The 21,845-nt window shown below is 30.3% G+C and overlaps 2 protein-coding genes across 2 annotated transcripts in view; both read left to right on the top strand.

Annotated features, from left to right (window-relative positions):
* The first annotated feature begins 641 nt into the window (after positions 1-641).
* Positions 642-4,541, top strand: LOC115724907 (G-type lectin S-receptor-like serine/threonine-protein kinase At4g27290). Its single transcript, XM_030654277.2, has 8 exons — positions 642-890; positions 1,009-2,289; positions 2,432-2,575; positions 2,784-2,947; positions 3,086-3,296; positions 3,458-3,695; positions 3,778-3,928; positions 4,109-4,541. Exons 2-8 carry the CDS (start codon positions 1,017-1,019, stop codon positions 4,418-4,420), a joined length of 2,493 nt encoding a protein of 830 aa, XP_030510137.1. The 5' UTR covers positions 642-890; positions 1,009-1,016; the 3' UTR covers positions 4,421-4,541.
* Positions 4,542-16,198: 11,657 nt separating this feature from the next.
* LOC115724908 (G-type lectin S-receptor-like serine/threonine-protein kinase At4g27290) overlaps positions 16,199-21,845 on the top strand; it is a 29,185-nt gene continuing 23,538 nt past the window's right edge. The window contains exons 1-2 of the mRNA XM_030654280.2: positions 16,199-17,581; positions 17,717-17,824. Of these exons, the coding sequence (XP_030510140.1) occupies positions 16,279-17,581; positions 17,717-17,824 (1,411 nt within the window). The 5' untranslated portion in view covers positions 16,199-16,278. The remainder of the gene's footprint in view (positions 17,582-17,716; positions 17,825-21,845) is intronic.

Raw genomic sequence — 21,845 nt, forward strand, 5'->3', positions numbered from 1 at the left:
CACTTGAATGGTTTATGTTTTCAAATAAATAGTACCTTTTAAAATAGAAGTAGTAATGATAATCCCCATCTCGTTAAAGGTAATGAAATATAATGGAGTGGAAATTAAATAATTTTTATTTAATTCTTTTATTTAGTTGCATTTTAAAGTATTAGAATGTCATTCCAATGAAATAATTTTTCTATCATATTGGTAGAATGACTATTTTATTTTTAAATGAAAGGAATTATCATTCCAATGCAAGATCAAAAAAACTAAATTATTTTTGTATCAATTTTTTTTTCACATTTTCAATTTAATTCGATTGAATTCCTATTCACATTCCCATTCTTATTCTTATATTTTTATTCCTCCCAACTAACATAGGTTTCATATTCCTTCTAAGTTTACTCCCTCCAACTCTATTCTCTCCAACTCAAACTCACATAACAAACACCAAATTAAGTGATGTTTGGTTAAAAAATAAAATAAAAACATAACTAAAATAAGAATATATCATTCAAATACTATAAAATGAAACCAAAAAATAGAATGAAATAAAAGTTGCCTCCTTTATTTTCCATTTCATTTCATTACCTCAAATAAAATGTCATTTTATTGTCAAATATTTAAACAGGTTAATAAAAAACTATGGTCAACTCTATGAGTTCCATTAGTATATTTTATCTTTTTCTTAATATATATAAAACATGTATCAGGTAATTATAATGACATTATAAATAAAAAATAAGAGTTGACAAAATCAATTAGAATATATCAATCTAAAGATGCTTCAAAGGATTAAACATGGACTAGTTCATGGACAGCTCTCTTAACAATTGGTTTCCCACTTACAAAACTTGTGGTATGAGGCAAGTCATAGCAATGATTCTTCTCGTGTCCAAACCATGGTAATGCAAACAAGTCCTTCAAATGATCCTTTTAGTGTCCTTGGTTTTCATTTTCTCCTTTCTAAATATCATCAATTAAGTCAATGTCTAATATGCCCAAGTTTATTGATTTTATAAGGCCTTCAAATGGAGTCCATTGCAATGTTGGTTTTAGTGTGCTTTTTGTTATCATCAATCTTTCAAATCACAAATGGAGCAGACAAAATTACTGCAACTCAATCAATTAAAGAAGGAAGCTCTATAGTCTCAGCTGGTGGAAGCTTTGAGCTTGGATTCTTTAGCCCCAAAAACTCAAAAAACAGGTATTTAGGAATATGGTATAAGAAAATAGCTTCTGGGACAGTGGTTTGGGTTGCCAACAAAGACACCCCTCTCAATGATTCATCTGGAATCTTTCAACTTTCTGGTAATGGAATTCTATCCCTTCTCTATGATGGCAACAAAACTGTATGGTCTTCTAATTCGACGAAACAAGGAACTAACCCTGTTGCTCAGCTTTTAGATACAGGAAATTTTGTAGTGAGAAATGATGATGAAAAAAAAGTAGGGAAATATATATGGCAAAGCTTTGACTATCCAGGGAATACACTTCTTCCAGGCATGAAGTATGGAATTAGCATGGTAACAGGCATAAATCGAGGATTGACTTCATGGAAGAGTGATAATGATCCTTCTGATGGTGAGTTCACAAACATACTTGATCCCAATGGTGTACCACAGTTTTATCTGAGAAAAGGATCAGTAATAAGGTTCAGGTCTGGACCATGGAATGGCCTTAGATTCAGTGGTATGCCCAACTTGAAACCAAATCCCATATACACATATGACTTTGTTTGCAATGAGAAGGAGATTTATTACACATACAAACTTATCAGCAACTCAGTTGTATCAAGGCTTGTGTTGGATCTCAATGGACATCTTCAAAGGTTCACTTGGATTGACAGAACAAAGGGTTGGAATTTCTACTTGAGTGCACAGATGGATGATTGTGATAGGTATGCAACATGTGGTCCCTATGGTACTTGCAATATCAACAACTCACCTGCCTGTGGCTGCTTGGAGGGATTCGTGCCTAAGTCCAAGGAAGACTATAACTCTGGAGATTGGTCGCATGGATGTGAAAGAAAAACATCATTGGGCTGCATTGAAGGAGAGGGTTTTAGAAAATATTCCAGCATTAAATTGCCTGACACAGTCTTTTCCTGGTACAACATGACCATGGACCTCAAAGAATGTGAGCAGAAATGCTTGAAAAATTGCTCTTGTACAGCTTATGCTAATATGGACATAAGAAATGGAGGAAGTGGTTGCATACTTTGGTTCAAAGAACTGATAGATATTAGACAATATGCTGATTCTGGTCAAGACATTTATATTAGAATGGCTTCCTCTGACTTGGGTATGTCTTAATTCTAAATTTCAATATATAATGATTAGTATCTGATTTATTAAATCAAAATGAGAACTAAACCAATATATTATGATTTCTATGTTGCTTATTTCTTTGCTGACACTACTTTTTATTTTTTGAACAATGACAGAAGAATATAGAAGTTCAAAGGGAAAAACAGAAATTATGTATATAGCATTACCAGTAGTAGCTCTAGTAGTGGCTCTCATAGGTCTGTCCATATTATGGTACTATCTCTTGAAGAAGAGACAAACTCCGGAGCTTAAGAGAGATGGTAAGTCAATGGGAGAAGTGCAAAACTACTGATACCAAAATGCATTGTTCATTTATTGACATTGCTTTTTTTATTATTATTATTATTGTCGTTGCCTTCTTTTTCACCCTATTTAGTCAGAGTTCACCATACATAAGTAGCTTAGTCATGTGTGTAGTCCATTAAAATTATTAGCTTCTTATCTCGTTGTTGATTATTTGTATTTAAGGCACTTCAATTTCAATGCATAACCGAGAACAGGACTTCATTGATGAAAACCCAGATGGAGAGTTAGATCTACCATTTTTTAGTTTTGATGTAATAGCAGAAGCTACTAACGATTTTTCTATTGACAATAAGCTTGGACAAGGTGGTTTCGGACCAGTCTACAAGGTATTACACTAAGCAATTATTACTAAGTTTTTCCTTCTTAATCTCCACATAATAGATAAACAAAAAAGTAAATATGTACAAACATACCATTCTACTAAGAAAAATATTTATGATTGATAAGATGGTAATGACACTTAGGGAACATTGAAAGATGGGCAAGAAATTGCTGTGAAGAGACTCTCAAAAAGTTCAAGACAAGGATTGGATGAGCTGAAGAATGAAGTTTTCTGCATTGCCAAACTTCAACACCGCAACCTCGTGAGGCTATTAGGATGTTGCATTGAAGCTGAGGATTTGATGCTGATATATGAATACATGCACAATAAAAGCTTGAATTGCTTCATATTTGGTTAGTACACTTGTTTTAATTATAATTAATGCTCATACACAACTGTTTATGTCAATTTATCATTCTAAAGAAAAATACAACTTTCAATATTACTTTTCTGATTTACATGGACATCTAAAGACCAACTAACATACTTGTGTTATGTGTAAATATCTTGGTAGATGAAAAACAAAGTACACTTCTAGATTGGGCAAAACGTTTCCACATCATCAATGGTATTGCTCGGGGTTTACTTTATCTTCATGAAGATTCTAGATTGAGAATTGTTCATAGAGATCTCAAAGCGAGTAATGTCTTACTCGACCATGAAATGAATCCCAAAATTTCAGATTTTGGCATGGCAAGAGGATTTGGTGGAGATGAAACTGAAGCAAATACGAAAAGAGTAGTTGGAACATAGTAAGTATCTCTAAACAACTCATATTGTAGAGTACCTACTATTACCAATTTTCTCAAATGCTTTGAACTTAATTTTCCACAGTGGTTACATGTCGCCAGAGTACACAATCGACGGCATCTTCTCTTTGAAATCTGATGTCTTTAGTTTCGGCGTGTTGGTTCTTGAGATAGTGAGTGGAAGGAAAAACAGAGGATTTCGCCACCCCAAACACAAGCTCAACCTATTAGGACATGTAAGTATCCTAGTGTTATTTTTTCTCCAGTTAGTCAGAGTATAGAGACTGATGGATCTAAGAATCCAATTGATCATGCCAGACATTCGTTGCGACTGACTATAGCAGCTTTCCATAATGTATGAAAGCAAAAAATATTGATAGATTGAATTACTTACATTATATAAACTTTCCTCTCAGGCATGGATATTATACAAAGAAGGGAAAAGTTTGGAACTTGTTATTGATAGATTGCATGAGGAGTCATGTAACATACCCCAAGTATTGAGATCAATTCAGGTGGCTTTGTTATGTGTTCAAAATAATCCACAAGATAGGCCAAATATGTCATATGTGGTTTTGATGCTGAGTAGTGACATTCCATTGGAAGAACCGAAAGAGCCTGGTTTCTTCACTAATAGGGATCTAATTGATTCAGATTCTATGTCGACTATTCGTGAAAAATCTACTACACTCAACAGACTAACTATTACAATGCTAGAAGCTCGATAAAAAAAGATTTAGTTCAAGTCATTGGAATTGTTGATTGTAAATTTTATTCTACAGCTTACATAAATCGAAAGATGAATTATTGATTGATAAAAAATTTTACATGTTGCACCGTTCTTTTTCATCTTGGCTCAAATTATTTACAAAAATTAGGTTATTTATTACACTTTATTCAAATTAATATTAATAATTATGTATATGGCTTTCAAAAGAAAAAAAATTAAAATAAAATTTTTGCTTCCGAACTTTTTACCCTACCAAATTTTGGCACTCACTTATGTTTAATTTTGCTTATATGGCAGTATTATTTTAAATAAAAAATTATGTGGCAAGACATGTCAATATTAATTTTGAGTGATGTGGATATTTCAATGTAACCTAAATAATTTTTTTTTTATTTTTTTTTACATTAATGAATTAAAACAACAAATAAAATAAAATTATTATAAAAAGATAACTGTAAATAATTAAACCTTAGCTATCCTTTCCTATTCTCTCTTGTTCATGCACGGTTGTGTTCTTCACGCCTAGTGATTTTTTTTTTTTTTTTTTGCAGAAAAAAAAAATTGGGTAAATAAAATCTGGGCTTCACGCACGACGATCATCACGCTTGTGTCATTAACCTATGAGTATCAATAAACAGTAAAAGCAAATCATATAACAATCTTGATGATCCGGAGAAACAGCAAGGTGGAGGAAGCCACCAAGGAGTTAGAATCCGACATGAGGGCTCAGTATCCAAGGTTGTTCAGGTTAGATTTCAGGGACAGAATCCTTTAAGGGGGGGGGGAATAATTGTAAAGACCGCTTAACTTTAATTTAGAAATTAGCATATAAATAAGGTTTAATTATGAAACTTGCATATTAGTTATGATTTATTATTTTATGCAGATTTATTTGAATTCAGGATGCATTATATATGTCATATATGAAATTTTGTGTTTTTACATTTTTGTGCCCAGTAACATCAGTATGCGACGTTTGGCCATTAAAATCACATTTTTGTATTTAGTAGTAGTGGGGTAATATAGTTAGACATTTAGAATGTCGGGATTATAAGGAGTAATGGTCTTTGACCATTTTTTCCTTAAAGCCACTCTACCCTTTAGTTATGTTAGTAGAGGTATTTTAGTCATTTTGACTTAGAGTTTAGGTGGTTGTATGTTAGGGTGGCAGCTTGCCACTATTTGATAAACAGATTTAATTTATCTTTTCTTTGAGTGTGATATTAAACAAAATAAAAAATTGAGAAGAAAAACCTATCTTTGACTTCTTCTTCCTCATCCCTTCCAACCAGCAAGAACCAACAACAAATTAGAGTTTTATTAAGCTTATTTTGAGGAATATCTGCTGTATTCAAGTGATAGAGATCTAAGGTAAAACCCTAGAACATATTTTTGTCATTTTCATAATTTTTCTTTTGTTCAAACATGTAATTTTTGATTAGTTGTTGTTTAGGATTTACATGCTTTGTTGTTATTTTATAGTTATTTATGTTGATTTAAGTTTGTTTTGGAGGCTGTTGTTGTGTTTAAGCAAGGTACTTTGCTCTCTAATGGTGGATTTGGATTCTGGTTATGTTATGTTGTTTGGTTGCATGTTTTCTTTTTATTATGATGTATATAGATGATCGAAAAGTTGTGGTGTGGTTTGGAGTCAAATTGAGTTGTGTAGAAGATTTTGAGTTTTTCTTGCACTGAATCGGTCGACCGGTTTAGGGGGACCTGTAGGAACCGGTCGACTGGTTAATCCCCAGGAAGTCATGCAGAATTGGAATTCCGGTTGGGAACCGGTCTACCAGTTGGGGCAGTTTTGGGAACCCTAGTTTTTCTCATTTTTACGATAATTAGGGTTTTGCCATGTTATTTAATGATAGGAAAACTTTTAGTTTCAAGTTTAAGTCCCCGAAAAGTGATTTAGCGTGTCACTCACTAGTTTTACGAATAATGTGATTTAGGGGCCTGTAATTCGTCGAGCAGCTGTTCCACTCAGGTTGGTCGACACACCTGAATTCGAAAAGAAGGTAAGATTAGTATAATGATATGCATATGTATTTACATATTTAGTGTGCATGTTAGTTAATAAGCCTATTAGATTACATCAGAAATGTATGTTGGCTTATGTACTATTCGACAGTATCACATTGGTATGCCTAGAGTATGACTAGCGTACTAAGTATAGACTGATATTATGGTCGATAGTACTGTACTACTTGACAGTAACACATCAGTACGGCTAGAGTATGACTAGCATACCGAGTAGGTTGGTATTATGGTCAATAGTACTATCGTACGAACGTTCTAGACTCAGTACCGTGTTGGACACGGGAATAGGGTTATGATTGGGGGTATGGGCATCTGATCATAATCTGGGTTATTGTTATGTTATTATTTAAGCTTTTCGTACTTAGTCTATTGACTCACAGTTGCTATTTACATGTGTAGGTAAGGGCAAGGCTAAGGCTGAGCAGCCGTGAGAGCGAGCAAATGGAGATTGTACATGTCGTGGCGGTTAGGCCTGGAGCATACGGTCTTTGGGACATCAGGGATTATTTTGTATAGTCGCTAGGCGACAAACTTTTATATATGCGTAGTGAAACTTTTGTAAATACTTTTGTAAACGAGATCCCGAATTTATATAGGTATATTATTTTAATATTTATAATTAATGAAGCAAAATTTTAATTAATCACCATTTTCAATAAACTCGGTTATTAGCAACGAGCTGCACAGTTAGTTAAAAATTACGTTAACATGCCTAAACTAATAGGGTGTTACAGAAAAACTCACACCTTGATTTTCTAAATCTTTCACAACACACAAGAATTAACGTGGGCTGATTAGGATACACTAAATAATGATATCTATATCTATAACTAAAATTCCCACTCAATTATGCTATCGAGTTCCCAATACGTAAGTATGGGCTACACTTTAGAGTAAGTTGGTAACAAATAAGTCAAAGAAGTCGATTAACAGAATTAGTTTAAGGTTTAATCATGTCAGGATTCAGATCCAATTGATTTATGAGAAACTCAGTGATGTTAACTAAGAATAGATATAACAATAAGATTATGTTATTCGTTAAACTGTTAATATCAATCTAGTTCGATTTAAACTTATAAATCTGATTCAAGTCTATTTTACCGATATCTTGAAAAAAATATACCACTTTGCCTTAGTGTAAATACACTACTACATCGCTCATTACCACATTAGAATAAATTAAGTGCACTGATAAATCTCAAGACGTAAATATTAGAATTGTGCAGTCATAATTATTTTTCACTATGATGACATCACAAAATTGTGAATATTTTCTGAATTTAATAAAATTTAAATAATAAACATATAATCACGTGAAACAAAACGTGTGCCAAGCAATTGACAAAGTCATAAAATATTTTCTATTTTCTTTATTAAATAAATAAATAAGGTTATATAAGATGATTTTTATTTAGGGCATAAAATCTATTATTTATAATTTGAACTCCACAATTAAGCGTGCTTAAATGAGAATAATACTATGACAAGTAACCTCATTAAATTAATTACCAATATATATTTCGGAGAGAACATTATACTCGTAATGATACTCAAAGATTGAAACCTATTTACAACGATTTAAATTATTCAAAGAAAACAGAAACTGGGAGGGTTGTTGTTGATTCGATCCAATCCATATTTTTTTAAGTCAAACAACATCCAATTCGTATTTTTTTGGTCAAACAACATTCAATTTGCAGTAAGTGTAAATTTTATAATTTGGATCCAATCAATCTGCATAAGAGTTTAAATCAAATACAATCTAATCCACAATTGTGCGGATTTGATCGATTATTTTATATCTGTTACTTTTTTTAATGATAAATTATTTTATATTCCATTAAAATGCTAAAAAACAAAGAAAGAAAAAGAAAAACACAACAGTAGCACAATTAAAATTTAACAAACATTAAAAAATAAACTATTGTTTCTTAATCTCCAAAATCATCTATTTCCATCTCCATCTACACAATTATGTCTTTCTATCTCCATTTAAATACAAAACAAACCAATATATATATATATATATATATATTTATTCTATATAAAGTGTGCCTATATAATAGAATTCTTGGTTTATGGGAAATTTATGGGTGACTTTTTATTTATATTAAAAATAAAATAGTTTATTATTAAAAATAAAATGGTTTATGAGAAATTCATGGGTCACTTTTTATTTATATATAATAAAATAAAAATAAAATAAATCTCATTAAATCAAAAAAAAAAAAAATAGGATTATAAATTTTGTCGAATTCATACGATTTTTTTTCTATTAATATATAACGTACGTACGTGTGTACGTACACTCTTAGAATATTGAATATATATTAATTAATTATAGCTAACCTTTTAAAACTACTAACTAATTAATTAGATTGAACTAAATTATATATTACTATATATTATAGTGAAACCATATTTTTATTTGTACTCGTGAAAAAATCTTAGTACATACCTACCTGTGGATATATATATGCACAAATAATCATCATACATATTACATATATATATACATTAATATTATTAATTTTGAATAAAAAAATCCAAATTCATCTACAACATCTATATATGAATGGATATTCAAATAAAATAAAGAAAAATAATTTATTTATATATAGTACTTTTTTATTTGTTATTGGTACCTAAGGTGGATCAACTGATATATAGTGTAAATCTATGTATATATATGTATCGTTATTGATAATGTTAAAAATATTATTTATAGGAAGATGAGGTTTGATTTGTGGGACTATATATATATTTGCTCATATAGCAAAAAAATCATACTCATATAGACATATTATTTTGTAATTTAGATCTTCTTAGTCATTATTTAGTTCACTTAAACCTTTTCAGATTATGGTAACTGAAGTTTTGTTTTTTTTAGGTACTCTATTAAAAAAAATTATTATTACATGTATTATTTATTTTTGACTATGAGGAGGTGGATTTCTTTATTGGAAAACATATAGCGTGACAAATTATTGTTCATATATTGAATAATTATTTTTGATTAATGGGATTCATATATGTAACTGTGTATATTGAATTCTTTATTGTTAGTTTATTTTTTAGTATTAGATTTAAATTAAGTTTAGTATATTTTTAATTGAGTTTTAATCCTGTTTGGAGCATTTTTACGCTTGTTATCTTTTATTTGTGCAGATTTAAAATAGAAGAAGATAAGAAAAGTATGAGAGAAAAAGATGGAAAAAAGATAAAAATATCATGATATTTAAAATAGAGAAAATTGTGCAAGAAAATAAAGTTGAAATTTCAAGCCTGAATTCGACGATGTTCTCATTAGATTTTAGAAAAAGTCAGAACATAAAAGTTCTAGATCTCTCTTTTATCTTTGCAGAACATCTTTAATCGTCCAATTCTTAGAAATATTGAGAGAGTTATGGCCAAAATACTATCAGTGGACGCAGCAGAAAAAAATATCTCGTTTGAGGTCTCCCAAAAATTTAAATCCGAATGGGAATTTAAACATGTGCGTTTTTTTCTATATTTTTAGGCCTTCAATGCCTATATAAAGGGAAGAAGGGAGTTGATTTCATCAAGCAATTTCAGAGAGAAAAAAAGGAGAGAATTCAGATACAGAGTGGAGAGATCAACTGCAAAATTGGAGGCATACTTCTCAGGGTTTTCAGCATTCTTCTCTTCTTCTCTTCTCTATTTTTATCTCTTTTCTTAAAATTAATATGTGTAGTTGTGCTACAATAAACATGAGTCACTAAACACTTTATTAGGGTTAGATGGGTATTGTTTGACATTGTTTATGGTTTTAATATGATTTATTTTTCCCCTAATTTCTATGTATTCTATTTTATTTGTGCTTAATTACTTTTAATTGCCTGATCACCAATTATTTGTCTATGATTTTGATGCGAGATCTGAGTGTCAAATATGCTATAGTAAAATAGAACTGAATTTCGATATAGGACGAGAGTACCTATATGGTTTAGATAGCTTATAAGGTTTCTGTGTTTAATGCCTATTGCATGTTAAATTTATCACGAGAGTAGAAAGTTTGCATGTAATTGAGATTTATATATCTGAGAAGACTATAAATTATCTTAGTAAACCTGCTATTGCATAGAAATTAATATTAGGAAAATAATCATATTAGGCCATATTCAATAGAAATAATTGAAATCGAAGCTCTAGTTTTTATTAACTTTCAATTTTCTTTAATCATTGCTTCTTACTAGTTTTCTTATTTTTCATTCTTTTCTATTCTTTTATTTAACCAAATAGAAGTAAAAGTTTAATTTTAACGTACTTAACTACACTCCTTGTGGGATCGACCTCACTCCTGGTGAGTCTACTACTTGAAACGGTACGTACACTTGCGTGTGCAAAATATCGCAACAAGTTTTTGGCGTTGTTGCCGGGGAGTGATAGTTAATATTATTAAAAATTTAATTTTGTTCTAATTTGGTTTTTCTTTTTAGTTTTAGTATAATTTTTTTTTGTTTCAAATTTTTATCTTTTTAGTACTAATTTAGTTTTATTTTATTTTACTAATGTTTTATTGATGAGCTTGACCTCCAAGATAAATTCAGATGCTATATCTTGAGGATTTTGCCCAACAACACAATGTACCATTCTATTCTGCTTGGAGGAGATTTAAAGAGTATGGAGAGAGATGTTATCCCACTTTCTCAAGTGGGTGTTTTATGTGGCTCTTTTATAATGGACTTAATAATGAAACAAGAAGTTGGGTTGATTATGGAGCAGAGGCAACTGGAGCACCTCTATTAATGAGAGGCTATGATGTAATAAATCTATTGAATAATATGGCAGATTTTGATTACGACTGGTATTAGGATCCATCGCTTCAGGGTTGGAGTCACCAATACCCACCTTATTGCCCAAATTCATCCCAATAATCTGAAAAAGAGGAGCAACTACTAGCACTTATGCAATCACTTCCAGGAGAGATTAATCGCTTAACAAACATGGTGAGATCCTTATGTGATAATTCAGTGGCTCATGATTCAGAATGTAATAACTCCAATAATTAAAATTATGAGAGTTATTGCTACAATGAAAAAGGGTCATTAGTTGAATACAAGGAAGATAATGAGCCTACAATTGAAGATCAAGATCCTTGTGAAGAAGAACTCATTGAATATGAAATCACAAGTGAGGGTATGAATAGCCACGTAGAGAGTGAGCAACAAGAAGAAAGTTTGTTAGATGAAAGAGTAGATACTGTGACATTGGAGGATGAGGAAGCACATGACATCATTGATTCGACTTCATCAATGATATTGACTAATAAACCACCAATGAATCCATATATTTCATCAACACCATATTACATCCTCTGCGAGCTATGAAAGGCTTCTCCCCAAGCACATTATCCAAAGTCTTATGTTGTTAGTGCGGACTTTGGTTCAAAGTCATCGCTTGCCAAGCTTGAAGGCAAGTACAACAACAATTTTCAAGTTGTCTTGCATGATGCTTATTATGGGCGTCAACCGCTTATTGATGTGGCACCCAGGTAAATTTCCTTTCCTTTTTCTTTAATGTCACATTGGGGACAATGTGTCACTTTAGTTTGGGGGGAGGAGTGACTTAATTTTTGTTTTGAGTTTTTAAGTTTTATGTCTTTTAATTTTTAGTTTTTACTTTTTATTGTTGTGAGTCAATTTGCTTAATGTGAGTCAATTTGAAAGTAGGTAGATAGCATGATTTGAAAAGTTTATTTATTCTTTTTTTTGAAAAATCTGCGTGCTTGGTGATATTACATTCTTGACTAATTTTAATTTTATACTTGAAAGAACATAGAATCATATTAGGTAATTTTCTAGTAATTGAATTGATTTATGTATGCTAATTGTGAAATGTGGAAAGTTGTTTGAAATAAATTCTAGAACTTGCTTGCTTGCTATTTGAGGCGAAATAATAAATTATGCATGACTAAGAAAGTGATTTAGGCAATTTTTTTGGATCGATTGTGCCTTTCTAGCCATCCCTGTAATTTTATCATATTTACCCTTTTTGAGCCTTAACCTATTCTTTGTTCTACACATATTGAGCCTAAAAAGATAAACCCATAAATATCTAAAATTTCAAACCTAATCATACCATAAGTAAATCTTTAGTTTGGGGGAATTTAGATGGGAAGTTTGTTGTATGTGTGTGAAAAAAAATGTGAAAATTGAGAGAATATATAAAAAAAAAAATTGATTGGCAACAAATTGAAAAAAAGAAAAAAAAAAATGAAAAAAAATCTGACAATCAATGTCAAATCTAGAAAAAAGTGATAAATGTAAAGTTGTTGCAATCTTGTTGAAAAAAATAATAATAATATCTCTCACACAATTAGGAAAAGAGGTATTGAGATTGTGTGAAAAATATTTTGGGAGACATGATTGGAGAAGCTTATGGTATAGTAAAGCCTAAATGACCATTTCCACTACCTTTACCCTAAGCCTAACATTACAAGCATAGAAAGACCTTCTGATTCTTGGTTGTGAATTAATTTATATTAGTGGAGAATAGTAAGTATTGCAAGCATATGGAATTTTGGGTTAGTGGATTGATGATTGTAATTGGTATGCATAAAGTGGTTTAATTGTTAGTTAATTGCATTCTATGGTTTCATGAGCTAAATGAAAATAAATTGAAATCTGTCAAGGATGTAATTGAACTGAAATTCTGGATTGTATGTATAAGTGAAATTCTTCATAATCATGTTATTGAGGCTACTTGAAATTTACTCATGTGTTGGAGATTGACTTGTTTAATATTTATTTAGTGTCTTACTCGAGGACGAGTAAAAGCTTAGTTTGGGGGAATTTGTTAGGTTATTTTTAGTATTAATTTTAGATTAAGTTTAGTATATTTTTAATTGAGTTTTAATCATATTTGAAGAATTTTTACGCTTGTTATCTTTTATTCGTGCAGATTTAAAATAGAAGAAGATTAGAAAAATACCAGAGAAAAAGATGGAAAAAAGATAAAAATATCATGATATTTAAAATAGAGAAAATTGTGCAAGAAAATAAAGCTGAAACTTTAAGCCTGAATTCGACGATGTTTTGATTAGATTTTGGAAAAAGTCAAAACATGAAAGTTCTAGATCTCTCTTTTATCTTTACCGAACATCTTGAATCGTCTAATTCCGAGCAATATTGAGCGAGTTGTGGCCAAAATACTATCAGTGGATGCAACAGAAAAAAATATCTCCTTTGAGGTTTCCCAAAAATTTAAATCCGAATGGGAATTTAAACATGTGAGTTTTTTTTCCATCTTTTTAGGCCTTCAATGCCTATATAAAGGGAAGAAGGGAGTTGATTTCATCAAGCAATTTTAGAGAGGAAAACAAGGAGAGAATTCAGATACAGAGTGGAGAGATCAACTGCAAAATTAGAGGCATACTTCTCAGGGTTTTCAGCATTCTTTTCTTCTTCTCTTCTCTATTTTTATCTCTTTTCTTAAAGTTAATATGTGTAATTGTGCTACAATGAACATGATGAACTAAACACTTTATTATGGTTAGATGGATATTGTTTGACATTATTTATGGTTTTAATATAATTTATTTTCCCCCTAATTTCTATGTATTCTATTTTATTTGTGCTTAATTACTTTTAATTGCCTGATCACCAATTATCTATCTATGATTTTGATGCGAGATCTGAGAAGTGAGTGTCAAATATGCTATAGTAAAATAGAACTGAATTTCGATATAGGATGAGAGTACCTATATGGTTTAGATAGCTTATAAGGTTTCTGTGTTTAATGCCTGTTGCATGTTAAATTTATCACGAGAGTAGAAAGTTTGAATGTAATTGACATTTATATATCTGAGAAGACTATACATTACCTTAGTAAACATGCTATTGCATAGAAATTAATATTAAGAAAATAATCATATTAGGCCATATTCAATAGAAATAATTGAAATCGAAGCCCTAGTTTTTATTAACATTCAATTTTCTTTAATCATGGCTTCTTACTAGTTTTCTTATTTTTCATTCTTTTCTATTCTTTTATTTAACCAAATAGAAGTAAAAGTTTAATTTTAACGTACTTAACTACACTCCCTGTGGGATCGACCTCACTCCTGGTGAGTCTATTACTTGAAACGGTACGTACACTTGCGTGTGCAAAATATCGCAACATTTATTCAAATAATTATTTTTTATTTTTCCGTGATTATTTATTGTTCATATATTTAGAACCCTATTTGATTAAAGTTAATATTATAAGATTAATTAATTTGTGTTTTCTTCCTATACACATAATAATAATCTCACCTAATAACTAATAATATTTTTTCTTTAATTTTTAATTGTATCACTTTCAAATAACATAGAAAAAAACTAGCATAAAATTTAATATACGTGCCTCGCACGTAATTTTTTGCTAGTATATATATATATACTCATGTCATATAACAAAAAATAAAACAGTCATTACAATATATATTTAGATTTACAATAAAATAATATGTAACTATTACTAAAATAAATAACTAATATATATGTATATGTATTTATCTAAATTTATGTGTATGTGTCTAACCGAATATGAATTATTTTTCTCGGTATCTTCTATCATAAAACATACAAAATACACAAATTCAATTAGGCTAATTAGGATTTTTGCCCCCTGAACTTTGACATGTACCAAATTATGCCCCCTGAACTTTTAAGGCCACTGAAAATGCCCCCTGAACTATTGAGATTGTTCGATTTAATGATTTTTGTCTAATTTTATTTAATTTTACTATTTCAATGATTGTTTATGTACTAAACCATGTTCTCCAGACTTTGATATCTACCAAATCATGCCCTTCAAACTTTGACATGTACTAAATTATGCCACCTAAACTTTCATCCATGTTAGACTTTTTTACTAAAATTAGAAAAAAGTCCTTAAATCTAACAATCTCAATAGTTCAGGGGGCATTTTCAATGACCTTAAAAGTTCAAGGGGCATGATTTGGTACATGTCAAAGTTCAGGGGGCAAAAATCCTAATTAGCCATTCAATTATTACTAGAAACAATTTTAGTATGTTATTTAAATATTACAAGTTTGTGTATGTTTTTGTTTTTTATAATATTACTATAATATTATATATATTATAATATTTTATGAAAGTATTTATAATTAAGTGTTAATTGGATTAGATGGATTACTTTTTGAAATAAAATAGCATTTAATTCACAGAAGGTGCGAATTTCAAAATTTTCAATTCCATCTAATTGGCACAAGCGAAGATATTTATATTTTGGAGATTGAATTGAATTATGTGAATGGAATTAGATTGGACACTTGTGAATAACCATAGGCTGTCATGTTCAATAATTGTGATCAACTTATGGTCAGGTATAATGAAATCTATAATTTGAAATGCATTCATAGATTGCACTACAACAATCATAAGATATTTAATTCACGTAGATATATCAACTACTTAATCTTGCAATATAGGCCATTGATTATTATGTATCCAGTGAATGGGAACTGAGCTTCTAAGCTTTTTATTCCATTGTGAAAGGAACTGATGTAGTCAAAGTCAACATAAGTGGCTAGATATTGAGCTTCAATCAAGTTCAATTTCAATTAGTCGATGAAAAATTTGGTTGTAATTGATAAACAAGACAAAAGAGTTTTGCCAGAAAAGCTATAAGATATAAGAAAAAAGTAAGATGACTTTGACTTGATGGTGACCACAACAATTTTGTGGCTACAAATTAAATTCAATTAGTTGAGAGTTGTACATTTTCGTTTCACCTTCACGCTAACATCCCATACCACAACTAATCTTGTAAAGTGTATTGATTTTTATGAAAAGAGGGATGAAGGAGTGTTTCCATTTTTGTTCATATCATCATCTTTTCTGTATATTTTTGCTATTTAGAGTGTCTTCTGCTGGTGATAGCTTAAGATTGTTGGAGCCCATCAGTGATGGCAGAACCTTGGTTTCTCAAAAGGGAAACTTTGAGCTTGGTTTCTTCAGTCCAGGTAGTTCCAAAAATCGTTACTTGGGAATTTGGTACAAGAACATTCCAATTCAAACAGTTGTTTGGGTGGCAAACAGGTGCAATCCAATAAATGACACGTCAGGATTGCTAACTCTAAATAGCACTGGAAATCTTCTTCTGCTGGGACACAACAAAACGATCGTTTGGTCATCATCCTCAAGCTCATCAAAACAAATCCAAAAGCCATACCTTCAACTTTTGGAGTCTGGAAATCTGGTCATAAGAGATGAGAAAAACAAAAGCGAAGAAGCATATTTATGGCAAAGCTTTGACTATCCTTCTGATACATTGTTACCGGGAATGAAAACAGGGTTCAACGTGCGAACAGGCCATAAGTGGGTTATATCAGCATGGAAAAATGCAGATGACCCTTGTCCTACCGATCTAACTTGTGGGATAGAGCCTCATGCCTACCCAGAACTATCCATTAGAAAAGGAGCCAAAGAGTACTATCGACATGGCCCCTGGAATGGCCTTCATTTCAGTGGCACACTTCATTTAAGGCCTAACCCAAATTCAGAATATGAATTTGTGCACAATGATGAAGTTTTCTTCAGGTATCATCTAAAGAATCCCTCTGTCATCTCAAGAATGGTCCTAAATCCTACAACTAGCACTCGCGAACGACTTCAATGGAACGATGCAGAGAAGACTTGGAGTCTTTTGTCCACAGCTCCCACAGACTACTGTGATAGCTATGGGCTGTGCGGGGTCAATGGACAGTGTGTAATAAGCTCTAACCCCGTCTGTCAATGTCTTAAAGGTTTTAGGCCTAAGTTTCCGGAGAGATGGTATTCACTTGTTTGGGTTGACGGGTGTGTAAGGAATGCTCCACTGAGCTGCCATGACAAAAACACAGATGGGTTTATCAAATTTCCAAACATAAAAGTTCCAGATACTAGGCATACTTGGGTCAACTGGACTATGGATTTGAAGGATTGTCGGGCGAAATGCTTGAGTAACTGTTCATGTATGGCTTATTCTAACACAGATATCCGTGGAGATGGTAGTGGTTGTGCTATGTGGTTTGGTGACTTAATTGATATTAAACAAATTTCTGGGGGTGGCCAAGATGTATACATACGAATGCCAGCTTCAGAGTTAAGTAAGTATAGACTTTAGCCTTATATATTATATACGATTAAGTGAGATATTTACATTTATTTGTTGTGTTTGTCTTACAATTTAGCTTTAATTTTCTTCTCTGTTTCGGGACAATGACAATAAATAAAAAAATTAGAAGCAAAAGGTGATAGTAGATTGAAAGCATTGATCGCTGCAAGTGTTATTGGAGCAGTTTGTGGGATGATAATAGCTGGATATTTCATTCGGAGAAGCTTATTTACAGGTAATTATTGCTCAACCTGTATATTTATATTTATACTAGTTTTAATAGTGTGACAATAACACTTTTTACCCTTTTATTTTTCATGTACTAACTAAGAAGATGAAATTAATCTACTTTAGTATAAAACATTTACATATAAATTTAATTTACTTAATTTGCTATGTAAATATCAATTATCTTAGATTAAAATTTTAAGTATAATTTATTCGAAAAGAAAAATTAAGTATGTTATGTAAATAAAAAAATTACAAAATAATCAGAGTACGTTTATCAATTAATTGTCAAAATTTTATGAAATTTTCTTAGAAAAAAAAAAAAAACAAAATTTAGAAAAAAATTACAAAAATAAAATCAAAATAAATATTTAAATTAATATAAAATAATGTGTGAAAAAAAATTTAAATGTATTAAGAGTAATTTTTAAAAGTTATTTTAAGTTTATTTATTTTTAAATAATAATGTGTACTTCTCATTTTATGGGGTGTAAATAAAACTCCTCTTCAATAAAACGTATAACCTTTTAATGGATTTCCATCTATATCCCTTTTTTTTTTATTGTTATTATGCTTCTTTTATTTATTTTTTTTTTTTAGGGTAAGGGTCTTTATTTATTCTTTTGCTCACAAAATGATAAATAAATAGGGAAATTTTAAAAAAATTTGTAAAAATTGTACTAAAAACATGATAAAAGTAGGAATACATATTTTTCCTATAGTGATAGGACTCTCTGGGGACCCGCCCCAAATAGGAAGGAAATTTCCAATCTAAAGGGAAACGGGGCGGGGACGGAAATTATTTTTTGTCTCCGAATGTTAAACGAGGAGGGGACGGGGATGACACTTCCTGCTCAAACAGGGACCCGTAGTATTTTATTATATATTTCTAATAATATTTTATAATTTATAATTTATGTTTATATTTTTTTAGTATATTAGTATCCTTTTTATGAATTTTATGTTGTGTTTTGAATAATAATCAGTTTATTAAATAGTAATTAATGTGTAATATTTTAATTTTTATGTAGTTTAATATGTTTATATATTGAAATTTTTATTATAAACTTTATTTTTTTATTACGGGATCTCCCACTCCGTCCCCGTTCCTATTAGGGGATTTTCCGCCCCATACTTGATGAAAAATAAGCAAGGATTAGGATTAAAATCCTTAACGGGGATGGGGACAGGAGGAGCACTCCCCACTAATTTCCCGTACGTGTATCCCTAACTACAATAGATCCTCTAAAACCATCTTTCATTTTAAAGTTTCTTTAAAATACAATATTCGTGCTCTACATTTATAGAACACTATTTATTTCTCTAAATATATATATTTTTTTAGATTTTAATAATTATTTTTTTTATGAGGATATGCGTATATATTAATATTATATATTTGAAATAAATAAAATATAATAAAATTTTAAAAAATAAGATTTTGGTGATGTATTTTAAAGAAGGGGGTGTATGGTGTAATGTAAAAGTATATTGTAAAATAATAAAAAAAAAAAAGGTTTTAATGATGTATTTTAAAAAATAGAATAAAGAAACTCTTGGGAGTGTTCTATATGTAATAGTAACAAACAATCTTCTACTATTATATTTATTTCCAATCTCATTCTTGTACTTTTATACTTATTACTTTCACTTAGCTTAACTAATTAATATGAACTTTAATTTACTTTAAGAAAATTGACATTTAGCTTTATTTAATGTAACATCAATCAATGTATGCTTATAATTTCTTAAGTAATTTATTGTTATTTTTAAGTTGATAAAAAGTTTCATCAAATCTCACGAACATATTTATATTATAATTATTTTTTTGGACAAATATTTAAATTATAATTATATATAATTAGGTACAATATATATATATATATATATATATATTCAAAATACTGAAAATTTCTGAATACAAATACATCCATCAAGTTAAAAATATATTTTTTAAAATATATATGACAAATTATTTTATAAGCATCAAAATTCTTTTTAAAAATTTATAAAAATGGGAAGTACATGCCTTGCATGTACATTCCTACTAGTAATCATAAAAACTAAAGAGTAAATAACTAAACAAATAGTTTCTTTTTCTTTCAATAAATGACTTCAACTATCAAAAAAAAAAAAAAAACTAAACAAATAATAATTGAATACATTAAACATGTTAAATTATGGTTGCTTAGATACTTTTTAGGATATACTAGATTAAAGTTACGTGCCTCGCCACGTAAAATTTATTTTTAGTTAAATTTTAGTGATTTTTTTTTTTAAAAAAAAAAAAAATTGGTAACTAATAGTTACATCTTGCTTAAGATGGAGGTAGTCTAGCTGTTCTCTTTTAACATATTACATAACATCACACACCAAATAGGCTAAAAAGCAAGTCCACAATGACTCTATTCTGAATTCATTTTGTCAAGTCAATATATGCAAAAGCCTAAACTCAATAAATTTAAGTACATGAATAAGATTTATTTTTTACCACATTCAATTAATTGAATGTCCAAGAATATGTGGGCAATCAAGAGAGCTACAAATTTATGATAAAATAATGTGCACTGTTTCTATGAACTCTCAAGTCTCACTAAAGAAAAACACATCATACTAAACACAGTGAAGAAAGAAATGAATCTCAAAAGGCACAAACTGAAACAAACACTACAGAGGAATTTCGACATATTTTCAACTGAGATTCCAAATGTTGAATATGCCAAAAAATTCATAAATGTTCCTAAAGACAATTTGAAACAACATAGCAGAATCCTACTGGGGTTTGAGGAGCAGAGTAAGTATAGGAATCACATTTGGTTTGAGGAGCAGATTTCTACATCTGGGCATAAACCAAAAGCCCTTCATTTGGAAAATTATTGCAAATAAACTCATTAATGATGGTGTTCTAAAGAACGATGTTTGGGCGAGGCAAAGTATCAAAGTATCTACTCTTCTCTCAAAGCCAACACCACCTACCGCAACCTCCAAAATCGATATTTAATCCCAAATTCAAATGTAAAATTAGATTATATTATTCAAGCATCATGAAGATTCTAGACTCAAACACATATTAACATTGTTCTAATTAGATAAAATTAAAGAAATAGAAAATAAAAATTACATCGCATGTAAATTAGATATGAACAGTAAGTAACCCACCTTGAACTTCTCCCCTGCCTAGACGTTGTATTGTCATCAATACAGACTTTACCTGAAATTTGAGTAATCAATTTGAAAGCAATTTCTTGCTTCTCCAAACTCTCCACAGTTTCTTTCTCATTGAACACGAAATTCCCACTCATTTGATCTGAAATTTGACTTGAACTTATAGGTGAACTTTGTGATGAAATCAATTTTCATCAATTTCTCAGCATTGGAAGCCGAAATCGAAGGATAGTTCTGAGACAGGGCAATCAAAAAGCCCTATAAAACTACAACAATCGCCTGTCAACTCAGCTATCTCAGTTGCAAAATTCAGCGACGATTCTGCCGCTTTGCATACATATCCCAAAAACTCAGCAAAGAACGAAGCAATTGCATCAGTACCAAATGCTTGCGGCCAAAACGATTTACCGAATAAGTCCGAATAGAACAAAAGAACTCCAAAAACACTGCTATAGGATGGAGAGACCATTGGATTATTGGGGCTTCAGGGATTGAAATTTGGGTTTAGGAGAAGAAAGAAGAATCACAATAAATATGGGGATGAAGAATCGCGATGGAGAATTGTTGGGATTGAAAATTACAGGTTTTGTTAGAGAAGAAATAGGAATCGCAGTAAGTATTTTGGATTGAATGAGATTAATTAAAAGAAGATGGTCTCCGTTAAAGTTAACGGAATAAAAAACAACAAATCGTTAAACCAAGAATTGCCGTTAGATAGACACTTTTAATATATAAAGATATTTGGATTATTCTTAGCAAAATGGATAAAATTTGACTAACTATATGATTAATATTTCATACAAAATAGATTCAAATTAATCATAAAACACCTTAGAATAAAAAAGTAATCATAAAAGTAAAAA

The sequence above is a fragment of the Cannabis sativa genome, chromosome 6 (genome assembly GCF_029168945.1).
Source record: "Cannabis sativa cultivar Pink pepper isolate KNU-18-1 chromosome 6, ASM2916894v1, whole genome shotgun sequence".
Classification (NCBI taxonomy): Eukaryota; Viridiplantae; Streptophyta; class Magnoliopsida; order Rosales; family Cannabaceae; genus Cannabis; species Cannabis sativa.